This window comes from Helianthus annuus, chromosome 4, assembly GCF_002127325.2.
Source record: "Helianthus annuus cultivar XRQ/B chromosome 4, HanXRQr2.0-SUNRISE, whole genome shotgun sequence".
NCBI lineage: Eukaryota > Viridiplantae > Streptophyta > Magnoliopsida > Asterales > Asteraceae > Helianthus > Helianthus annuus.
Genome location: NC_035436.2, coordinates 26302041 through 26327988, shown reverse-complemented (window position 1 = coordinate 26327988; position 25948 = coordinate 26302041). Strand labels below are relative to the sequence as shown.

The following is a 25948-nucleotide window of genomic DNA, read 5'->3' as shown; positions in this document are numbered from 1 at the left end:
AAGGGTAAATTTGTCAATTCACATCCACTTGACGGAGAAAACTAACCGTCATCCACTCTAGGGACGACCCGAGTAACAAACTGTCAAACCACAGGGACCACCGGTGTAATTTTCAAAAATTGGAGACTATAGGTAGTATTTTAAAAAACCACAGGAACTATCCGTGCATTTTACTAAAAAAGGTTAATTTTATTAAACAATATAATGAATTTTTTCCCCCACGTGCTATTACCTTTCGTGACTAACTGTTGAAGAGATAAACTGGACCTTTCATGAAACAAGAGTTGATAAAGAGTTATTGAGATTCAGTATTATATATTCAGATGCCTCTATGAGGCATTAGTGCACAACAAATCCCCAAATTTGCTAGCTAGTAAAATCATGGAAATTTTTTCATCCTTAGAAACTTTTCCCCTCTCTTCATTTTCGTGCATCGTTATAGTAATTTTTATTTGTATCAAATGGATTTTATCTGATTCGAGGAATAGGAAGAACATACCACCATCTCCACGAAAACTTCCAATAATCGGAAACATCCACCACCTAGGCTCAAGCCCTAATCGCAACCTCCAAATATTGTCCCAAAAATACGGTCCACTCATGCTCCTTCGTCTTGGCTGCATCCCTACTCTTGTAGCATCCTCCGCTGAAGCAGCCCATGAGATCATGAAAACTCATGACCTCTCATTTTGTAGTCGACCTAGTTTAATTGCGCCCAATATATTGCTCTATAGTTCTAAGAGCATAGTCTTTGCCCCTTATGGGGAATACTGGAGGCGGTTGAAGAGCCTCGTGGTGCTCAAGCTTTTAAGTAACATACGAGTTAAGTCATACAAAAAAGTGAGAGAAAACGAGATAGTTCATATGATTCAGGTGCTCGGAGAGAGTTGTGGGACAACAATTGATATGGGGTCGATGTTTACTTCACTAACAAATAACATAATTAGTAGGATTGCCTTCGGAAGGAAACTTGATGGACCAAAGTACCAGAAATTATTGAGGGAGTTCGTGGATATGCTTAGTGCTTTTTATATTGGTGATTATTTTCCATGGTTATCATGGGTAGATCAAGTCACTGGTACGGTACGTAGAGCAGAAAAAATAGCTAAAGAATTTGATGAGTTTCTTGAAAGAATTATTGAAGAACATGTAAGCAAGAAGAAAGGGGAGGATGCTAAAAGTAAGAGTTAATTACACAAATGGGTCCTGTGGTTTATACATAATTTCGCCTTTGGGTACTAACTTTATTTTTTAACAGATTTAGGTTCTATGGTTTCAATTTTGTAACACCTTTGGGTACTAACACCAAAATTAGTTAATTAATGACTAAAATACCCTTGCATTTTTTTAAGTTTATCAATGTAACACATTTGGGTACTAACACCTAATTTTATTTAAGTTTAAATCAATTTTACAAAATCTATTTATTTTTTTTATTTTCATCTTTTTATTATATCTCTTAATTAACATAAAGTCTATTTTTTTTATTTTCATATTTTTATTAAATTTCTTATTTAACATAAAATCTACTTGTTACACCAATATTTTTTTTAAATAGATTTTTTAAATAAAATCTACTAACTATATAGTTTTATGTAAATTAAATTTCTTACTAGTTTTAAATAATGTAAACCTTACTCGTTTTCAATTTTGGATATATATGATTGATAATAATAATAATAATAAATATCTTTCATGTAAAAAAAATAAGCCATTTTTAACTTGTTTTTTTGTTCATTTACATTTTACTATTTTAGAAAGATATTTAATTTACATAAAATCTACTAGTTGCACCAGTAAAATCTACTAGCTATATAGTTTTTTTGTAAATTAAATATCTTTTTTACAAAAAAAAAAAACGAGTTAAAAAAAGGCTTAAATTTTTTTAGTTTTATCTAAAATACCTAGCTATATAGTTTTATCTAAAATACCTAGCTATATAGTTTTATGTAAATTAAATATCTTTCTAAAATAGTAAAATGTAAATGAAAAAAAAATGAGTTAAAAAAGGCTTAAATTTTTTTATATGAAAGATATTTATTATTATCAATCATTTCAATCCAAAATTGAAAACGAGTAAGGTTTACATTATTTAAAACGAGTAAGAAATTTAATTTACATAAAACTTTATAGCTAGTAGATTTTATTTAAAATATCTATTTAAAAAAATACTGGTGTAACAAATAGATTTTATGTTAAATAAGAAATTTAATAAAAATATGAAAATAAAAAAACATAAATAGAGTTTATGTTAATTAAGAGATATAATAAAAAGATGAAAATAAAAAAATAAATAATTTTTATAAAATTGATTTAAACTTAAATAAAATTAGGTGTTAATACCCAAATGTGTTACATTGATAAACTTAAAAAAATGCAAGGGTATTTTAGTCATTAATTAACTAATTTTGGTGTTAGTACCCAAAGGTGTTACAAAATTGAAACCATAGAACTTAAACTTGTTAAAAAATAAAGTTAGTACCCAAAGGCGAAATTAGGTATAAACCACAGGACCCATTTGTGTAATTAACTCTAAAAGTAATGAAGGAGAAGATTTCGTTGACATTCTGCTAGATCTACAAAAAGATAACACACCTGCCTTTGCCCTTCAAAGAGATGCTCTTAAAGCTCTCATCTTGGTATGATAAATTCTCTATCTACATTAACCGTATCATCCATCTCTCGTCTATCATTCTTTTATTAATGAAATCTTGGTGCTAATTTCTAAATTGTAGATAATTAGAAAGGAAATCGTAAATTATTTATCTACTTTAATATTTTCTAAATTTGCATGGTTCCCCTAATTATATTGTTAAAAAAGGTTAAGTTCAGGTACAAAGTATCTTATCGTACAAGTACCAAAGACGTAAAAAAGCTAAAAATACGCAATGGATTTTTTGTAATTATTTACTCGTAGAGTTATTATAAAAATTAGTCTACAAATGATCTTGTATAGTAATTTTGATCTTGTGGAATAATTTTGTAAAATGTTTTTGTTGGGTAATTTTGATCTTGTAGAGTATCATAATCTTATCTTACTATATAATAAAAGAAAACACTTTAGGGACACTTGTCATATATTAGGCCATCTCTTATATATAATTATTATTTTAATTTAATCTCTTCTAATTAATTATAGATAACTCTCCTACTAAATATTATTTAATGTATTCAAATAAATTTTACGAAACTTCAAAAAAAAAAAATTGACTAATATTATATATCATTTATACATTTATAGAGTTTTAAATAAAGTGTTAAATTTATTGAGACTTCGTTAACAAATTTTGTAACAACAGAATAATCTATTTTAACACAAAAACCAAACTTTGTATTAATATATTAAATATTTTTATTTTCACTATACACAATTACATTACTCGACCCATGTAACACATGAGATTTTTTAAGATATAACTTTTTATTATTTGATATATAAAATTAGATTTATTCAATTCGTACATTACACAGGATTTTTTAAGGATATATATTTTTTGTTATTTAGTACAGAAAATTATATTTATTCAAAACGTGTAATGCGCATATTTTTAAAGATGTAATTTTTTATTGTTTGGTATATAAAATTACATTTATTCAACCCGTGTAATAAATGAGGTTTTTTAAAGACGTATTATTTTATTATTTGGTAACAATATTACATTTATTCAACATGTGTAATACACGTGATTTTAAAGATATAACTTTTTTTATTTGGTATATAAAATTACATTTATTCAAGCCGTACAATATGGTTCTTATTGATATAACTTTTTATTATTTAATATATAAAATTATATTTATTCAACCCGTACAATAAATGAGGTTTTAAAGAGATGTTGTTTTATTTTTTAGTATATAAAATTTATTTATTCAACCCCGTGTAATACACGGGGTTATAACTTACTCTATAAATGATCTTGTATGGTAATTTTGATCTTGTAAGATAATTTGGTAGAGTATCATAATTATGTTAATAACCTGTTGATATAAACAAGAAAGGTGAACCAGAAACAACAAAATAACCGAGACAGGAAAGATGAATCGGGCTTGTGTTAGACACAATTCCCTTAAACAGATTCGTAGTCTGTTCCCAGGGTACTCCGGTTCGAAGCAGCACCAGCGCACTGCCGTACTTGAACACTTGCCTGAAAAGAAAAGGAGCTATGTTGCAGAGACTGAGATTATGAGAAGAGAAGCAGTTGTGGTGTGTCTCAACTGTGTTGGTATGATCTGGTTTTATAGTCACAGAATTCATAACCGAATTCTGGACATTATTGCAACGAATTAAAAACCAAATAATGGTCATTAGTACATTTTTAAATCGGATAATAATAACCGTTTAAAACTGAAACTCAATAATGCTCATCAACCATACTGAATAATCCAGTTTAAAACTCATTAACAAGACCAACCGTTTCAGTTTCAGTTTTAAGACTAACTAAAAAACAATTAGTCAGTCTCGAGTGCAAAATTTGTCTCACGCGAGCTCGGGTTTTCAGAGCTGCATTCGTGTCCGCAGGACGTGCAGGCACGCACGAGTTCACCCAAATTCCAGTTCCGAAACTCAATTTTTGCATCGCCCCCCTGCGCCTGCGCGTAAGACTTGTGATAAAACATGTCATAAGACTACAATTGCTTGGTCAAGCTTTTGCCTTATAAATAGCCTTTTGTTTTGTTCCCACACCAATGTGGGACAAAGTGGTTTTACCACTTGAGACATTCATTCACACAAATACTTCCAACAATCCCCCAAATGAATGGAGGTCGATCTCAGAAACAACAATATTCCAATTAGTTTTCAGCAGTTGAGTTTTGCATACGATAGGTAGGTGTTACCCTTTGAACCTTCACTCATGAAATGCACTTAGCCCACTAGCTTTGACTAGACATCGATGTCTTTGAACTCGTCTGCCGTTTATGTAGACGACAATACACTCCACACAAGACTCTGCCTAAGTATTGCGCCCCAACAATACCCTTCGAAGCCATTAAGTATTGTGCCCCAACAATACCCTTCGAAGCAACCCCACTTCTCTCTCACATAGGTGATTCACTAAGTATTAAGTATGGTTACCTTAGCCGAATCATTAAAAACCACAGGCTTAGCCTCACATTTGTCACTTTTAGGATTGAACTAGGAAGCTTACTAAGCTTTGTGATAAACTCCCTTTTAAATATGTAGGGTTATCCCCCGCAGTGACCTTACTCATTCATGTAATTAGGTTTTACTATTTAACTCAGTTCTTGGGATCTCCAGTCTATTGAGTTAGGTTTCCATCATATGAACTTAATTTTTCAAGGGATTTAGTCCCATTCCCATAGACGACTTCTAAACTAACTCTCTACTTAGGCCTTTAGTTAGCAGATTCGCGATATTATCCTTTGACCTCACATAGTCAACAGCGATAATTCCAGTAGAGATTAGTTGTCATATCGTATTATGTCTACGTCTGATATGTCTGTTCCTACCATTATACATTGTGTTTGAGCTCTTCCAATTGCCGATTGGCTATCACATTGTAGACAAAGCGATGAACTCTGATTCCATCGTGGATCTAGCAGTAACCGTTGGTTTCGACGATTTCCACCGTATCGCTGCACCTCCAAGTGTGAATACATACCCACTTATTGCTCTGGAATCATTCGTGTCAGATATCCAATTTGCATCTCAGCGTCCTTCTATAACTATTGGATATCTGTTATAGTACAACCCATATTCTCGAGTGTATCTTAAGTAACGAAGCAACCAAATGATACAGTTCCAATGAATTGAACTTGGGTTGCTCGTGTATCTACTTAGCTTGCTCATACCATATGCTAAGTTTGGTCTAGTACAACTCATAAGATACATCAAGCTACCAATAATTCTTGAGTATTCCAACTGGTTAACATGTTCACCTCTATTCTTGGCTAGATGTTGACTGGTGTCAAGCGGAGTTCTAGCTACATTAGAGTCTTTTCCATTGAACTTATCAAGAATTTTGTCCACATAGTGGGATTGACTTAAAACAAGTCCACTTTGGGTTCGTGTGATTTTAACTCCCAGAATCACATCCGCCTAGGGCTGTCCAAAAAGCTCGTGGCTCGGAGCTCGCTCGAAGCTCGCACGGATTTAGCTCGTAAAAAGCTCGCTCGATATGGCTCATTTTGAAAGTGAGCCGAGCCGGCTCGGCTTGGTTAGAAAGTGAGCCAAGCTCAGCTCGGCTCGTGACGAGCCAAATTGGCTCGGTTTGGCTCACTTGGTAGCTCGGCTTGGCTTAGTTCGAATTATTTTACATAAAATATATTTTATTTTATATACATATAATATATTACAAAAAAGTGATTATTATTTACATATATTTAGACTTGTAGTTTGATATCTATGACATATTTAAAGGTTGATTGCCGTGCTAATGAACAAATATCGCATTTACTTGAAATATAAAACTTATTTTGTGTTGTTGAATGTGATTTTGGCTTGTAATGTATTAGGTTGAACTTATTTTGAATATGTTTTTTGAAGTATTGAATAATATTTTAGAATATTGAATTTTGAGAGCTATGTATTAGTTTTTAGGCAAATTGGAAAATAATAATCCCATCTTTCTGAAATTGGCCGATAATAATCCCAAGTCAGTTATTAGCCAATAATAATTCGACCTCGTCCATTTTTTTTGTAAAATAGTCTGCCGTTAAAATAAGCTTAACGGAGTTAATTATTTTTCTGAATTACAAACCGATGTTTTAGGGCTTTTGATTAGAACGAGGATACGAGTCGGTTGATGTAAAATTTACCTCGAAATACTGCCCCCAAACCACGAAAACTGTGCTTCAATTCAGGTGTTTAACTTCCAATAAACAAAATTCAATCCATTTCGAACACGATTTCGAGGTAAGTTTTACATTAATCGACTCGTATCCTCGTTCTGATCAAAATCCCTAAAATATCGGTTTGTAATTCGGAAAAGCACTTAACTCCGTTAAGCTTATTTTAACGGCAGACTATTTTACAAAAAAATTGGACGAGGTCGGATTATTATTGGTTAATAACTGACTTGGGATTATTATCGGCCAATTTCAGAAAGATGTGATTATTATTTTCCAATTTGCCTAATTTTTATTTATAAAATCGAGCCAAACCAAGCCGAGCCGAGCCAGCTCGGATTAAAACCAAGCCGAGCCCGAGCTTAGATTTTCAGCTCGGTTTCAAATCTGAGCCAAGCCGAGCCAACTTGGTTTATAACCGAGCCAACCTCGAGCTTGCCCTACCTCGGCTCGGCTCGGTTAATGAACAACTCTACTTCCGCCAAACCCATGTCTTTCATGTGAAATCTTCCTTTTAGCATGTTCTTTGTAGACTTTATGATTTTTTTCATCACTTCTAGCAATGAGCATATCATCTACATATAGACCTAAGATGACATATCCATCTGATGTGTCCTTCACATATATACACTTGTCACATTCATTTTTTGAATCCAGCATCAAGCATGACATGATCAAACTTTTAGTGACATTACTTTGGAGCTTGTTTTAATCCATACAAGGATTTCACAAGTTTACAAACTTTCTTTTCTTTCCCAATGGCTATGAAGCCTTCAGGTTGTTCCATGTAAATTTCTTCTTCTAGATTTCCATTCAAGAATGTTGTTTTCACATCCATTTAGTGAACTTCCAAATTTCTAATGGCGGCAATGGCAAGCAGCAACCTGATGGATGTTATTCGTGTAGCTGGCGAATATGTATCAAAGTAATCTAAATCTTCTCGTTGTTTATATCCTTTGATCACCAACCTTACCTTGTACTTATTGATGGTCCCATCTAGTTTCATCTTCTTCTTGAAGATCCATCGATATCCCAGTGGTTTACATCCTTGAGGTAGATCCACTAGTTCCCAGGTATGATTTTGTACGATAGAGTCTATCTCACTTTTGATGGCCTCCTTCCACTGAGGTCCTTCCGAGGAATTCACCGCTTGTTGGTACGTTTGAGGTTCCTCTTCTACCATATAGGTAAGAAAGTTAGGTCCAAAGGAATTTTCAGTCCTTTTCCGTTTACTCTTTCTGACTTCAACTTCCTCGGTCTTCGATTGTTCTCGAGGTTCATTATTTGCAACCTCATTCTCTGGAACAATTTCCTCAATCGGTCTAGTGAAACTTGGTTCATTTTTACCTAAGCATCGGAACACATGTTCAAACCATGATGTATCCTTAGATTCTATTATTGTGCTATTGTATATTCCAGGGTTCTTAGAATCATGCACAAGTAAACGATGTGAACCATAAGGACGAGTGTATCCTATATACACAATTGTCACACCCCGATTTCCACGTGTCTCACCGGTAGGCCCGGTGGGGGATTACCGTGACGTAGTTGGCAACAATATAGTCAAACCACACAATTATATGAATGCACAGCGGAAGCATAAAGATAAACATAATTCAACCATTGATTGTAATATCGAATGTATCACAATAGTCGAATGGTATCCACAGGGGGATCAAAATAATAAAAAGTATTGTTCAACAGACAAGGCATCAAAGCTTGCGAGACTTCTTAAGATGCTAAGGAGCTATAGCCAGCGATTACGTTTAGTACCTGCAGTTAATCTTTTTGGGAAAATACGTCAGTTTACACTGGTAAATACATTCAACCGACACTTTTGAAAATGTTTATTAAAATTGATTTGAATGCACAAGGCACAAACTCTTTTATAACTTGGGATAATTTATAATTAAATCTTGTAAAGAATTACATGTTTGCTATGGGTTCGGTCGCCCGGGTCGTGCCGGGTTAAAGTTTAATAGACACACCACATAGCATATAACACCGTGGCGGGTAACCAACGGCTATGCTTTTATAGTTATAGACATAATGCCGGGTGTACGCCTACACCGGGATGTCAAGGTCGTGGCCATTCGTAAATGCTGCCAAGGATATCCGGGACATGGTCATTAAGCCCCCAAAGGCATTAAGCCAACAAAACAAGTTTTAAACGGGTCACATCGATAATACCCAACTACAAATGAGTTGGGGTCAATTGCCCGACCAAGCGGTATTTTAGATACCGTAACCCAAGCCCGTAATACGGAAAATAAGTTAAAAGTATTTACCTTTGCAAGTACAGTCCTTAATTGATTAAATCACAGATATCTTTTACTGGGCTCCTATTCTGGAACGAAGGTTTTAAAATAAACTATTAGAATCCTAACGGGTCTTTATATTAGCCGTAGCCTAGACCGGTCAGTTTCAAAGGGTAGATACGGTTTAATCGCGTGAAAGGCGAAAACCGGGAATGGGATGCGATTCCGACCCAAAAAGTTTGAAGGCTAGTTTTATATGGGTTTAATATTCACACTCTGGATTTTGGGGTCAAAATAATATGGTTTGACCCGTATCGGCTAATTTATGTAAACTAGTTACATAAGCCGAACCGCGCGCGCAAAAGGCGCAACGGGTAACCGTAAGAGTCCTACACTTGTTTCCTAAGTCAATATGCTTTAAAGAGGCTGTGGTATCAGTAGGATACCTTCCATAATGCCCGTAACGAGTTTAAGTTCATTATACGCCCCGAAGGGGTTTTTCGGTCATTTTAAAGACTTTTAAAAAGAGGTTTTAGAGTTCTACAGGAAATCTGAGTTTCCCGAACAGTTTATAAAGTCTAAAATATTTTATTTATTATTTAAAATCAGTAGCAACTGGAATCGGGTCAAAAGACCTTGTAGAACTCAAGTTTTGGCCGTAATGGGTATATTCGGTATTTACCGAACCGTAGCCATAACCGCAGGTTATGAGCAGGTTAAAAATAATTAAAAATCTTTAAAATTCCCAAAATATTATTTTAACACAGTGAGTAAAAGGTTTGGTGATGAAATCTTGGTTTAGGTAGGCGTTATGCTAATTGCGCCGTTTATTACTAAAGTTTCCTTTAATTGCGCTATTTAGCATAACTCCTATTCTAGACCTCGGATTGGCGTGAAACTTTAGGGACATGCTTAGAATTTAGTAAGCAAGGTTATGGTCCCTTCACATGTCCGAAATACTCGTTTTATTTTGAAAAGGGCGTTACGGTCAACTTTTAAGCAATTAACGGAAATGCGTAAAAGACTCGGACAAACAACGAACCGATCACAGAGGGTGATATCATCACGTGACCTTGTCCTAAGAGGGTCCTAAGGCATATCTACATTACACTAAAACGGGTCAGAACTGAAGTCAAAGCAAAAGTCAAACTTTTGCGACATTCGGTTCCGAACCGGGTCAATATAGCAAATGGCCGAATCAAACGAGCTTAGACAAGTTAGTATACTTATTATCATGTTTTATGAGTGTTCAAACATGTTACATATCACCTACATTACAGATTATGCAAGAATCGCAAAAATGGCTTTCTGTTGACTTTTTAAGTATACGTTTGACTCGACATTTGAACTAGTTAGAGTGGTGATCAGGGGGAACCCATTTAGGGGTTTATTACCCACATAAATACCAACTTATAACTACCTTCAATTCGAGATATGACTGAGCAATTGTAGACTAATCTCGAAGTCAAACCGTAATTACGACGGTTTGATTTTTAGCTATATAACTAAGCAAAACTAAACCACAAAGGATTGAACGACTTACAGAGGTCTTATGCTTGCTTAGAGGACACTTGAGAGGAAATGTTGAGCTCCAGATGTGATCAATGAAGGCAGTGAAGGTGTGAGTAACATGTTGTGCAATGAGGCCTTTATATAGTACTCTTAATGCCCTAGATTATTGACAAACATGTCTACCCATGCCCCTTGATCAGCAACATGTGTCCTCTAGTGCTAGAGAGTGATTAGGGGTCGCCCATACATCTGGGAAACCCATACATTAATGTTCTAACGTTTTAAACAGCCAACAACCAACTTTCTGTCGCTGGGCATCGCTTACGAACCGTATGGTTTGGGCGTTGCGGTCCCTAAGCCTGTGGCGGAGACAAGCCAAATCTTTTACCCCTTTACGGTCTGTAAGGCAGGACCCTTGCGGTCCGTAAGGGTTGTTTTTAAATCTTTTTAAATCTTTTGTAATGATTAACGAAATCTTCGGTAATTAATAACCTGACCTTTCGGGTTTGAAGGGGTAACTTTGCGATTTGGCCCTCGGTTAATTACAATTAAGGGCCTCGTGCCTTTTACCCGTACTGTTAGGCCTCCGGTTAGTTTAATTATTATCCGAAAAGCCTTAACTTTCATTGTTGACGCATTTAACCCCTCTCGTACGAATTTGATCATAACTTTCTCGTTTTAAAACGGAACTTCGCGGAATTTATATAGTACATTCTAGTGAGCGTATTTTACTGTTACAAAGCCTCGGGTACGTCAAAGGGTCACTCAGAAGTATAATTAAACATGTTGACACAGTTAACCCCTGCAGCTTGTAATCTCTCACTTTCTTCCGCGTTTCGCTTCCGTACGATCCATGATTTATTCGTTTGAGGTGCGAGCATCGTTTAGGGTTACTATACAGTATACTTACCCTTGTTTGACATTTATAACCCTCGAATTTACATACTTTCAAGGTTTGTCAACATTAGTCCTTTATTTAATATTAAATGCCACGTGTAAACTCAAGACACGTGTCAATACATTATTGGACACAAAATTTCGAGGTGTTACATCCTCACCCCCTTAAAATAAATCTCGACCCGAGATTTACTCAAACAAATAAGGGTATTTCTCTTTCATCATGGATTCAACTTCCCACGTGAATTCGGGACCTCTCCGGGCATCCCACTTGACCTTTACTATCGGTACATGTTTCCTTCGAAGCTTTTTCACCTGTCGAACTTCAATCGACAAAGGCTTCTCCACAAACTTCAAGCTCTCACTATATGCACATCTGTGTGTGGGATCACCAATGATTCATCAGCGAAGCACTTCTTTAGATTGCAGATGTGGAACACGTTGTGAATTCCATTGAGCTCTTCTGGTAAGTTCAACTTATAGGCAACTGACCCGACACGTTCGATAACCTCGAAAGGTCCTATGTATCTCGGGCTCAGTTTGCCCTTCTTACCGAAGCGCATCACCCCCTTCCAGGGTGATACTTTTAGTAACACTTTTTCACCTACCTCGAAGTGAAAATCCTTATGCTTTGGATCAGCGTAATTTTTCTGCCTATCACGGGCAGCTTTGAGACGTTCTCGAATCTGGACAATCTTGTCCGTTGTTTCGAAAACTATCTCTGGTCCTGATAATTGGACCTCTCCAACTTCCGCCCAACAAACAGGCGATCTACACTTTCTACCGTATAATGCCTCGAAAGGCGCAGCCTTTATGCTGGTATGGTAGCTATTGTTGTAGGAGAATTCGATTAGTGGTAGGTTCTTATCCCAACTACCACCTAAATCGATAGCACATGCCCGTAGCATGTCTTCCAATGTTTGAATAGTACGCTCACTCTGACCGTCTGTCTGAGGATGGTAAGCCGTACTAAAATTCAAACGTGTGCCCAAAGATTGCTGGAAGCTTTTCCAGAAATGAGACGTGTATCTAGTATCTCGATCAGAGATAATAGACACAGGTATGCCATGTAGGGCTACAATCTTATCAACATATAACTGGGCTAATGTGTCGGAGCTATAAGTCTCCTTGATGGGTAAGAAATGAGCTGACTTAGTCAGTCTATCGACTATAACCCATATTGTGTCGTTTCCTTTGCTCGTCTTGGGTAACTTGGTGATAAAATCCATAGTTACACATTCCCACTTCCATTCAGGAAGTTCAGGCTGTTGTAGCAAGCCAGATGGCTTTTAATGCTCAGCCTTGACTTGCGCACAAGTCAAGCATTTGGCGACATAAGCGGCTACAGACTTTTTCAAGCCTATCCACCAATAATTTGCCTTTAGATCCTGATACATTTTGTCTGCTCCAGGATGGACAGAATATTTGGAACTATGGGCTTCCTGGAGGATAACATCTCGTAGTCCTCCATAAATTGGAACCCATATTCGCCCATTCAATCGCAAAATTCCATCCTTGCTAAAAGTTAACTGCTCCTCAGTTACTCCTAACTTTTCCTTAGGATAATTAGCTTCCAACACAGCCTCTCGCTGTGCGGCTAATATCCTTTCAATCAAGTTATTCTTGACTTCAATGCTCTTGGCATTGATGCGGATGGGTTTCACGCTTTCTTTCCGGCTCAGGGCATCAGCGACTACATTCGCCTTGCCGGGATGGTATCTGATCTCACAATCATAATCATTTAAGGTCTCCATCCAACGGCGTTGCCTCATGTTTAGCTCCTTCTGATTGAACAGATGTTGAAGGCTCTTGTGATCCGAATAGATCACAAACTTGATTCCGTATAGATAATGCCTCCACAGTTTTAGTGCGAACACAACGGCACCCAACTCCAGGTCATGGGTGGTGTAATTCTTTTCGTGAACCTTTAACTGTCTCGAAGCATAGGCAATCACCTTGCCTTTCTGCATGAGCACACACCCCATGCCAGTGTGTGACGCGTCGCAGTAAACTACGAACTCTTCGGTACCTTCTGATAGTGTCAACACAGGGGCGTTGCTTAGCTTTTGCTTTAAGATATCAAAGGACTCTTGCTGCTTAGGGCCCCAAACAAACTTTTCCTTCTTCTTGGTCAAGGAGGTTAAGGGCGCAGCAATCCTTGAAAAATTTTCAATGAATCTCCTGTAGTATCCTGCCAACCCCAGGAAACTACGAATTTCGGTAGGCGTCTTTGCCTCTTGCCAATTCATGACCGCCTCTACCTTAGCGGGATCCACCTGGATACCACGCTCGCTTACGACATGTCCAAGAAATTAGACTTCTCGTAGCCAAAATTCGCATTTAGAGAATTTGGCATAGAGTTTCTCGCGATGCAGCAATTTGAGAATACATCGTAGGTGTTTCTCATGGTCAGCTTTGTTCTTTGAATAGATAAGAATGTCGTCGATGAATACGATGACGAATTTGTCTAAGTACGGCTTGCAGACGCGATTCATGAGGTCCATGAACGCAGCCGGTGCATTTGTGAGCCCAAAAGGCATCACTAGGAACTCGTAGTGACCGTAGCGAGTCCTAAATGCTGTTTTATGTACGTCTTCATCTCTGACTTTCAGCTGATGATAGCCTGACCTCAAATCGATCTTCGAAAAGTAACTATCCCCTTGCAGTTGATCAAACAAATCGTCGATCCTTGGCAATGGATATCTATTCTTTATCGTGACCTTATTAAGTTCACGATAGTCGATGCACAGACGCATCGATCCGTCCTTCTTCTTAACAAACAGGACAGGTGCTCCCCAGGGAGATGAACTAGGCTTGATGAAACCTTTCGCTAACAGTTCATCCAGCTGGGTCCTCAATTCCTTCATTTCAGTTGGTGCTAGCCTGTAGGGTGCTCTAGCAATAGGAGCTGCTCCAGGGATGATATCTATTCTGAATTCCACTTGCCTATCTGGTGGCAACCCAGGTAGATCTTCGGGGAAAACTTCTGGATACTCCGAAATGATTGGAATGTCTTCTATCTTTGGTTTGGGCTCTCCAATAATCACCTGTGCCATGTAGATGACACAGCCTCTTTTTAAACATCTAGAAGCCTTGAGCATAGTTACGTTCTCGGGCAATCCATACTGCGTATCTCCTCGAATGGTGAGCGATTCACCAGTCGGAGTCTTTAGCACTACATGTTTTCTGTTGCAGACGATCTGGGCCTGGTTGTGGGATAACCAGTCCATACCCAGAACGATGTCAAAACCAGCCAGTTTGAAGGGAAGTAGAGATAGAGGAAAAGAGTGGTTCTTAATGGATATCACACATCCATCGAGTATAGTGGAGACGGTTTCTACTGTGCCGTCTGCTAGCTCTACCTCGTATTTCACATTTAGGCTTTTGACAGGCATATTCAGCAATTTGCAAAATTTTTGGTCCACGAAGGATTTATCAGCGCCTGAATCGAAAAGTACTCTTGCAAAGATATTATTTACGAGAAAAGTACCTGTGATTACGTTGTCGTCTTGCAAAGCTTCCTTCACATCCATCTTGAAGACTCTAGCATTGTTCTTCTTGGTTTCTTCGGGCTTCTTGGCGTATTTGGGGCAGTTGCTTTTAACGTGCCCCTTCTCATTGCAGTTATAGTAGGCCGCATCTTTTATCTTTTTGCAGTCCACAGTCTTGTGGTCCTTGGACTTGCACAGTCCACAAGTATACGACCTCGACTGAGACTGTGAGTTTGACCCAAGCCTACATTTCCCAAAGTGGAATTTCTAGCAGTTTTTGCACTTGGGCTTCTCTCCTGATTGTTGCCCATCTTTCTTCGACTATGTCCCTCTCTTGCCATCACCGTTCCCACGGTGTTTCTTGCCCGACCTTCGTGAGGTATCGTCCTCACGCTTCCTCTTCTCGGCCTCTTTGTTCCTCCACGATCGCAGTCGGACCGCGTCCATCGTGAGAGACAAAGAGAGGTCAGTTACAGACCTGAAGGTCCTTGGCCGAGAGGCCTTCACACTTGCCTTTATTGCGGGTTCTAATCCCCCGATAAAACGAGCGATTCTCCTTGGCTTCGGGGTTACCAGGTATGGAACCAACCGAGATATCGTGTTGAAGCTCGTTAAGTAGGCTTGGCAGTCCAGGTTTGTCATCACTAATGATACAAAATCGGACTCTATCTTCTCCACCTCATGTTGAGGGCAGTAATTTTCTTTGATGAGAGTAATGAATTCCTCCCATGCCATGCTGTATAGCACAGTCTTTCCCGAGGCTTGAACCAACGCCCTCCACCAAGCCAGGGCCTCGCCCTTAAACGATTGCGACACAAACTTCACTACGTCCCTTTCCGCACAGCCACTGATGTCCACCACAGTGTCCATCTCATCCAGCCACGTCATACAATCGACGGCACCTTTCTCCCCCGTGAAGTCTCGGGGTTTACAAGACACAAAGTACTTGTAGGTGCAGCCCCTGGCACGGGATGCATCAGTATACTCCTTTTCACGACGAACACTATTTTCATTGGACGAGTGATTATCGTCATCCTTCTTGGGCTTTGATAGGGGTTTGCTGTGGGATTTTGAGTGTGTTTTCGGCTTGGATGGTGGTTTGGATACGGTTCTGCTTCGAGATTCGGTGTATTGTCGATCTAGAGCTGCCTAAACAGCGTTGTCGACGAGAGCTTTTAATTGAGCGCCCGTTAAATGTACTTGGGTATTATCATATTCATCTTCACTTGTATGACTATTTTCTCCATTAGGATTAGCCATGGTAACTTGAATCTGTTACAGAAGATAACGAAAAATTTTATTTAGGAGTTTATTATTGAATTGTCTTTTATGGCAATTCATTAACCATGGTAACAGAGACCATATCTGGTTAATTTATTACTCACTTTTATTTAGGATTTGAACATACTTATCCTAATTACAATTAACATTGCTAGTGGCATAAAGCCTAGTCACGAGGACATTATATAATATTAGCCGAGATTACAGAGAATCAAGGTACGAAGGTTTGAACCGTAGTTCTTTTACCCCTTCTGACAGGGAGTCATAGACCACCACTGTCTTTTGTCTTATTATGACAACAATTATGGCCCGTAGGCACTACATCACTAATGGATGTTTGATAATTCGGCCCGTAGGCACTACATCGCTAATGGATGTTTAACAAGTGATCATCTTCATTGATGATTTAACACATGATTTATTATATCATTAATTTGGGCTTTGGAATCCTTTAAAGGATTCTTGTATAAGAATGACGTGTGCGATTTTAACGAATCACATCTGCCATGAATGTTAACATGATTACAGAGGTTAACTGGGAATTCTGAATCTTTTAATCAGGTCTTACCATCTTGGCCGGATCTTATAAAGACACCTGGCTAGGTTTCACTCTTAAGATTCTTTATTAGGCAGATTTAATTTTAAAAGGAATGATTTTGATTTATTTCATATATAGTAATAACAAAAATGAAATTCATAACATAACATTCCATAACTTCAAATACGATTACACGCTGCCCTAAACGGGACTTTTAAACAAGTACATACCTACATAGAGGTTAATAAAGAGACAAGTCCACGCAGGGACTAATACAAGATAGATGTCCGCGCAGGGACTAAAAGATAAGTCCACGTAGGGACTGAAATACGATAAACGTCCACGCAGGGACTTATTTAAAATAGACATTACATTAGAACATATATAAGGACTAATGGTCACGTTTCTTCTTCTTGCCCTTCAACAGGTTCGCTAGGCCCTTAAGGAATCCCCTGTTGTTCTTTCGTTCTTCCTCGAAATCCCGTTCCACACGAGTTAAGCGGTGGAGGATTTCTTCTTGTTCGGGCGGAGAAAAACGTGGTTGTGGTGCCGGTTGCGGAACTGGAGGTCTAGGAGGTGCTGGATACCCATGAGCTGAGTAGTCCGGTATCCCCATGTTTCCAAAAGCTCCGTCGGGATAGCGGGCATTATACCTAGCCGCTACCACATATGGGTCGCGCTCATAGTTGTAATTGTAATGTGCGTGCGACGACGGTTCGAACAGGTTGTATGCCGTTGGACCCGTATATGCAGGTATTGGGTGGTCATACCCAAATGGTGGCGAAGATGGTGCAACTGGTGCGGAGTTCGCCTCCTGTACTGGACTTGAAGGTCCTTCTTCTTGTAGTGGCGGGTAGTGGCTACTACTAGAGTGTCGAGGGGTGTTGAAGTGGAATTCCCCTCCTCGGGAGGACATACGAGCACCCGATCTTCTACGCCTCGGCGGATCAGGCATTACTGGTTGAACCGGTGGCGGAGGTGGTGGCGTAACTGCCACGAAACGTGGATCCTCGGAGGGATCTTGTTGTTGTTGCTGCTCGTGTTGCGATGTTTGATGGGATGGCGTAAAGTACCACTCATGTTGGTTGAACAACGCTTGAAAGCTATCTGTCCCTTGGTAAGGTGTGCCATGAAAAGAAGATCCATCAGAGATCTCAATAGGATGTGTGGGCGTACCACGAGCAGTTTCGATTGGATCAGTGTCCTCGTCCATATGGTCTTCTGAGAAGTGATCCTGTGGTCCTAACGGAACAAAGCCTGCAGGTTCCTGAATGTAATCTGCTGGGTTAAATTGGCCTCTGAAGTAAGGAATGGGGTCGTCAAAAGCACGGTGCGATACCGAACGCTGTAGAGGTATGTAGGAGGGTTGAGGGTTATTGGGATCATTTTCGGAATCTGGCCCGAACGAGTGACGGTACGATGGTGTTGAGCTGTGCGAGGTGGAATGCCTCGCAGGTTCGAAAAGGTTTCTCCGTCTTTGCGGTTCTTCACTCCTTGTGGTCGAAGGAGCTCGCGTATTTGAAGGTCCAGCTTCGTGATCGTGGTGAGTAACGATCTCTCCTCTGCCTCTTCTTCCCCTTCCTCTTCCTCGAAAAATTACAGGTGCCATATTTCCTGCTTTTAAAACTTTAAATAACAATAATAAAAGAAAAAGACAAACTTGGAATAAAAATTCGAATTTGTCCTAAGTTCTTGTCTAGACTCTAGTATGTGCAATTGTGTCACTAAGATTAAACACATTAGGATAGTGTTTAATTCACTCAATGTTGGCTCTGATACCAACCTGTCACACCCCGATTTCCATGTGTCTCACCGGTGGGCCCGGTGGGGGATTACCGTGACGTAGTTGGCAACAATATAGTCAAACCACACAATTATATGAATGCACAGCGGAAGCATAAAGATAAACATAATTCAACCATTGATTGTAATATCGAATGTATCACAATAGTCGAATGGTATCCACAGGGGGATCAAAATAATAAAAAGTATTGTTCAACAGACAAGGCATCAAAGCTTGCGAGACTTCTTAAGATGCTAAGGAGCTATAGCCAGCCGATTACGTTTAGTACCTGCAGTTAATCTTTTTGGGAAAATACGTCAGTTTACACTGGTAAATACATTCAACCGATACTTTTGAAAATGTTTATTAAAATTGATTTGAATGCACAAGGCACAAACTCTTTTATAACTTGGGATAATTTATATTTAAATCTTGTAAAGAATTACATGTTTGCTATGCGTTCGGTCGCCCGGGTCGTGCCGGGTTAAAGTTTAATAGACACACCACATAGCATATAACACCGTGGCGGGTAACCAACGGCTATGCTTTTATAGTTATAGACATAATGCCGGGTGCACGCCTACACCGGGATGTCAAGGTCGTGGCCATTCGTAAATGCTGCCAAGGATATCCGGGACATGGTCATTAAGCCCCCAAAGGCGTTAAGCCAACAAAACAAGTTTTAAACGGGTCACATCGATAATACCCAACTACAAATGAGTTGGGGTCAATTGCCCGACCAAGCGGTATTTTAGATACCGTAACCCAAGCCCGTAATACGGAAAATAAGTTAAAAGTATTTACCTTTGCAAGTACAGTCCTTAATTGATTAAATCACAGATATCTTTTACTGGGCTCCTATTCTGGAACGAAGGTTTTAAAATAACCTATTAGAATCATAACGGGTCTATATATTAGCCGTAGCCTAGACCGGCCAGTTTCAAAGGGTAGATACGGTTTAATCGCGTGAAAGGCGAAAACCGGGAATGGGATGCGATTTCGACCCAACAAGTTTGAAGGCTTGTTTATTATGGGTTTAATATTCACACTCTGGATTTTGGGGTCAAAATAATATGGTTTGACCCGTATCGGCTAATTTATGTAAACTAGTTACATAAGCCGAACCGCGCGCGCAAAAGGCGCAACGGGTAACCGTAAGAGTCCTACACTTGTTTCCTAAGTCAATATGCTTTAAAGAGGTTGTGGTATCAGTAGGATACCTTCCATAATGCCCGTAACGAGTTTAAGTTCATTATACGCCCCGAAGGGGTTTTTCGGTCATTTTAAAGACTTTTAAAAAGAGGTTTTAGAGTTCTACAGGAAATCTGAGTTTCCCGAACAGTTTATAAAGTCTAAAATATTTTATTTATTATTTAAAATCAGTAGCAACTGGAATCGGGTCAAAAGACCTTGTAGAACTCGAGTTTTGGCCGTAAAGGGTATATTCGGTATTTACCGAACCGTTGCCATAACCGCAGGTTATGAGCAGGTTAAAAATAATTAAAAATCTTTAAAATTCCCAAAATATTATTTTACCACAGTGAGTAAAAGTTTTGGTGACGAAATCTTGGTTTAGGTAGGCGTTATGCTAATTGCGCCGTTTATTACCAAAGTTTCCTTTAATTGTGCTATTTAGCATAACTCCTATTCTAAACCTCGGATTGGCGTGAAACTTTAGAGACATGCTTAGAATTTAGTAAGCAAGGTTATGGTCCCTTCACATGTCCGAAATACTCGTTTTATTTTGAAAAGGGCGTTACGGTCAACTTTTAAGCAATTAACGGAAATGCGTAAAAGACTCGGACAAACAACGAACCGGTCACAGAGGGTGATACCATCACGTGACCTTGTCCTAAGAGGGTCCTAAGGCATATCTACATTACACTAAAACGGGTCAGAACTGAAGTCAAAGCAAAAGTCAAACTTTTGCGACATTCGGCTCCGAACTGGGTCAATATAGCAAATGGCCGAATCAAACGAGCTTAGACAAGTTAGTATACTTATTATCATGTTTTATGAGTGTTCAAACAGGTTACATATCACCTACATTACAGATTATGCAAGAATCGCAAAAATGGCTTTCTGTTGACTTTTTAAGTATACGTTTGACTCGACATTTGAACTAGTTAGAGTGGTGATCAGGGGGAACCCTTTTAGGGGTTTATTACCCACATAAATACCAACTTATAACTACCTTCAATTCGAGATATGACTGAGCCATTGTAGACTAATCTCGAAGTCAAACCGTAATTACGACGGTTTGATTTTTAGCTATATAACTAAGCAAAACTAAACCACAAAGGATTGAATGACTTACAGAGGTCTTATGCTTGCTTAGAGGACACTTGAGAGGAAATGTTGAGCTCCAGATGTGATCAATGAAGGCAGGGAAGGTGTGAGTAACATGTTGTGCAATGAGGGCTTTATATAGTACTCTCAAGGCCCTAGATTATTGACAAACATGTCTACCCATGCCCCTTGATCAGCAACATGTGTCCTCTAGTGCTAGAGAGTGATTAGGGGTCGCCCATACCTCTGGGAAACCCATACATTAATGTTCTAACTTTTTAAACAGCCAACAGCCAACTTTCTGTCGCTGGGCATCGCTTACGGACCGTATGGTTTGGGCCTTGCGGTCCGTAAGCCTGTGGCGGAGACAAGCCAAATCTTTTACCCCCTTACGGTCCGTAAGGCAGGACCCTTGCGGTCCGTAAGGGTTGTTTTTAAATCTTTTTAAATCTTTTGTAATGATTAACGAAATCTTCGGTAATTAATAACCTGACCTTTCGGGTTTGAAGGGGTAACTTTGCGATTTGGCCCTCGGTTAATTACAATTAAGGGCCTCGTGCCTTTTACCCGTACTGTTAATCCCCCGGTTAGTTTAATTATTATCCGAAAAGCCTTAACTTTCATTGTTGACGCATTTAACCCCTCTCGTACGAATTTGATCATAACTTTCTCGTTTTAAAACGGAACTTCGCGGAATTTATATAGTACATTCTAGTGAGCGTATTTTACTGTTACAAAGCCTCGGGTACGTCAAAGGGTCACTCAGAGGTATAATTAAACATGTTGACACAGTTAACCCCTGCAGCTTGTAATCTCTCACTTTCTTCCACGTTTCGCTTCCGTACGATCCATGATTTATTCGTTTGAAGGTGCGAGCATCGTTTAGGGTTACTATACAGTATACTTACCCTTGTTTGACATTTATAACCCTCGAATTTACATACTTTCAAGGTTTGTCAACTCTTGTCCTTTATTTAATATTAAATGCCACGTGTAAACTCAAGACACGTGTCAATACATTATTGGACACAAAATTTCGAGGTGTTACAACAATCCACTGTTTTGGGCCCTATTAGTAGGCGCTTTGGTGGTGTGACCACCACCTTGGTTAGACAACCCCGCACTTTCAAGTATTTATATGGTGGTTTCTTTCTCGTCCATAATTGGTATGGCGTTATATCTTTCTTGTTATTGCGTATCATGTTCAACACATAATTTGCCGATAAGATTGCTTCCCCCCACATGTTTTGGCTTACCCCAGAACTTATCATCATGGCATTCATCATTTCTTTCAAAGTGCGGTTTTTCAATTCCGCTATGCCATTTGATTGATGTGAGTAAGGAGCCGTGAGTTCATGTATGATTCCATTTTTTCGCACACATCAATAAAAGGTGAAAGATATTCACCTCCTTGGTCGCTCCTTATGATTTTGATTTTCCGATCTAGTTGATTCTCAACTTCGGCTTTGAACAAGATAAACTTATCAATAGCCTCATCCTTACTCTTAAGTAAGTACACATAACAATACCTTGTACTATCATCGATGAACGTGATGAAGTACTTATTCCCACCACGAGTAGGAATTGCTTTTAGATCACACACATCCGTGTGGATCATCTCGAGGGGTTCGGTTGTTCCCACCACGAGTAGGAATTCCTTTTAGATCACACACATCCGTGTGGATCATCTCGAGGGGTTCGGTGATCTGTTCAACCCTTTTTGAATGATGATCTCGTTTGTTTTGCTTCTACGCAAGTTTCATATTTATTATTTGAGTCGATATCAAAAGTTGGTATGCAATTAAGTTTAATCAAATGTCGAATGGAATTAAAATTAACATGACCTAGTCTACCATGCCAAAGATTAGGAGACTCAAGCAAGTAAGTAGAACTAGTAGCATTTTCATTCATTCCTTTCACAACAATTAGATTCAACTTAAATATACCATTGAGGGCATAGCCCATACCAACGTACATACCATTTTTGGTCAACACGACTTTATCTGACTCAATCACCATTTTGAAACCAAACTTGTTCAACTTCCACCACGACACAAGGTTCTTACGAATTTCTGGAACATACAACATATTGGACAAGGTGAGTTCCTTTCCAGAAGTCATTTTCAAAACCACATTCCCATCGCCTTTGATTTCGGTTGTGGCGGAATTTCCCATAAAAACCTTTTCACCATTTTCCCAACTCCCCCTTAGGATCAAGGTTGGAGCGTTTCCCATGAGCTTTCTTTCCACCCTTTCCACCGTTCTTGTTTCCCTTCGAAGATTGGCCCTGTTCAACAATATTGGCCTTTGCTATTTCAGGATTATCAATCCTTTACAAATCAAATTTATTATCTTCTTCAATGCGAAGGTGAACAACAAGATCTTCAATTGTCATTTCCTTTCGCTTATGTTTGAGATAGTTCTTGAAATCAACCTAGCTTGGTGGTAGCTTTTCGATCATAGCTGCAACTTGGAATGTCTCGCTGAGCACCATTCCTTCCGCATGAATATCATTAAGAATAACTTGAAGTTCTTGGAATTGGCTAATGATAGTCTAATGTCTATCATTTTGAAGTCCAAGAACTTAGCCACCATGAATTTCTTAGTGCGTGCATCTTCTCTTTTGTATTTGCGGTCCAAAGACTCCCATAACTCTTTGGCAGTCTTGGCTTTACAATACACATTGTAAAGTGTATCAACCATACCATTCAAGATATAGTTGCAACACAAGAAATCCGAATGATTCCAAGCATGAATCACGCTCACTGATTGAGCATTCATATCCCCTTCATCAACATGGGGAACGGTTTCAGTCAAGAACCGTGCTAGGTTAAGAGTGGTCAGATAAGAGAACATCTTTTGCTACCATTGTTTGAAATTCACATCGGTGAATTTCTCTGGTTTCTGAGCATGCGAAGTCACTACATTAGGTGGTGGTGCAACCAGACTGGTTATCAGAGCAACAACAGAAGTCATGATCGCAAAAATAGCAGAAGTCATGGGCTGGGATTCCATTCTGAAAAGGAAAGGACAGGAACAATCAGTAATAAAATATGTTTAACTTTGTTTGTGACCTGTTGATATGAACAAGAAAGGTGAAACAGAAACAAAAAAATAAACAAGACAATTTCCTTAAACAGATTCGCGGTCAGTTCCTAGGGTACGCCGGTTTGAAGCAGCAACAGCACACTGCCGGATTTGAACACTTGCCTCAAAAGAAAAAGGAGCTGTGTTGCAGAGACTGAGATTGAGAGAAGAGAAGCAGTTGTGGTGTGTCCCAACTGTGTTGGTATGATCTAGTTTTATAGTCACATAATTCATAACCGAATTTTGGACATTATTGCAACGAATTAAAAACCAAATAATGGTCATTAGTACAGTTACTGAAACTCAATAATGATCATCATCAATACTGAATAATCATTTCAGTTTAAAACTCATTAACAAGACCTACCGTTAGTGCAAGCGAGCCCAGGTTTTCGGAGCTGCATTCGTGTCTGCAGGACGTGCGGGCACGCACGAGTTCAATCAAATTCCAGTTCCGAAACTCAATTTTTGCATCGCCCCCATGCGCGCTCGTAGGATTTGTGGTAAACATGTCATAAGACTACAATTGCTTGGTCAGGCTTTTACCTTATAAATAGCCTTTTGTTTTGTTCCCACATCAATGTGGGACAAAGTGGTTTTACCACTTGAGACATTCATTCACACCAATACTTCCAACAAATTACTCTACAAATGATTTTTTTTGAGTAATTTTGAATTGTATGTTTTTTTTTGATAAACTTGTAAAGTAATTTGATACACTTATAAAGTAATTTTGATACAGAGTAATTTTGATAATTAACATACAAGATCAAAATTACTCTACAAGATACACTTATAGTACAAATGATTTTGTAGAGTAATTTTGAATTGTATGTTGTTAGATAAACTTGCAGAGTAAGAGTAATTTTGATACACTTGTAGAGTAATTTTGATGTAAAGTAATTTTGATAATTACCCTACAAGATCAAAATTCCCTTACAAGAAAATTTAACAAAATTACTCTAAAAGATCAAAATAATCCTACAAGGACATATGTAGAGTAATTTTGATAATTAAGAAAATGACATAGCGGATTTTTTATTTATTTATTTATTTTATTTATTTATTTTTTTTACAGTTTCACCCAATTCATATGTTTTGTATGATAAGGGTGTTTGTATTTGATCTTTTGTCTCAAAAAAAAATGTAATTCTTATTTTCTAGTTCATGCAACAAGTCTTGTAACTTCTATTTTCTAATTGAAGTTTCATAACATGCATTCAAGAAACAATTGTAATCTTGAAACTTCTAGTTGGTTTGTTGTGGTCTGATACACGTATATATCAATGAACATACAAAAACGTACCATTAGAAATTGTGTTCCTTGTAGGAGGCGTTTTCAGCTGGAACTGAAACTTTACAAACCAGTCTAGAGTGGGCAATGAGTGAGCTAATAAGAAACCCAAGAGTTATGAAAAAGCTCCAAAGAGAAGTAACAGAAATAGCACAAGGAAGATCCATGATTTTAGAGGAGGAGTTGGAAAGAATGCCATATCTTAAAGCTGTCGTAAAAGAGTCTTTGCGATTGCATACTCCAGTCCCACTGCTTATTCAACGAGAATCAGTGCAAGATGTAAAAGTAATGGGGTTCGATATTGCAATAGCAAGAGATTCTTCCTTGTGGGAAGAACCAAATGAGTTTAGGCCTGAGAGGTTCTTAAACAATTCTATTAACTATCAAGGGTTGCATTTTGAATGGATTCCATTTGGTGCTGGCCGAAGATCATGCCCTGGTATTCAATTTAGTGTGCCTGTTATGGAGCTTGCATTAGCAAATATTGTTTACAAGTTTGATATGGTGTTACCAAATGGGATAAAAAGTGAGGATTTGGACATGACTGAGGTATGTGGTATCACAATCCACAGGAAGTCGTCTCTCATAGTTTCGGTTAGTCCTCGATTCTAGTTGTTTATCTTGTTATGTAAACTTCCATTAAGATGAACTATCATGTAATGTACTCCTTAATTTGTGGGCTCAAGAAATAAAACTAATGTTCATGTATGA

General features: G+C 38.4%; 1 protein-coding gene across 1 annotated transcript; it reads left to right on the top strand.

The window, feature by feature from the left end:
• The first annotated feature begins 326 nt into the window (after positions 1 to 326).
• Positions 327 to 25948, top strand: LOC110935999 (cytochrome P450 Tp4149). The gene is made up of 3 exons (XM_022178351.2): positions 327 to 1180; positions 2539 to 2639; positions 25274 to 25948. Exons 1-3 carry the CDS (start codon positions 382 to 384, stop codon positions 25847 to 25849), a joined length of 1476 nt encoding a protein of 491 aa, XP_022034043.1. The 5' UTR covers positions 327 to 381; the 3' UTR covers positions 25850 to 25948.

Bases quoted from the DNA above. Each gene is read 5' to 3' on its own strand.
- LOC110935999 (XM_022178351.2), top strand. From the start codon at position 382: ATGGAAATTTTTTCATCCTTAGAAACTTTTCCCCTCTCTTCATTTTCG. The intron at 1,181-2,538 runs GTAAGAGTTAAT...TTAACTCTAAAA, and splicing joins GAAAGGGGAGGATGCTAAAA to GTAATGAAGGAGAAGATTTC. The intron at 2,640-25,273 runs GTATGATAAATT...TGTTCCTTGTAG, and splicing joins CTCTTAAAGCTCTCATCTTG to GAGGCGTTTTCAGCTGGAAC.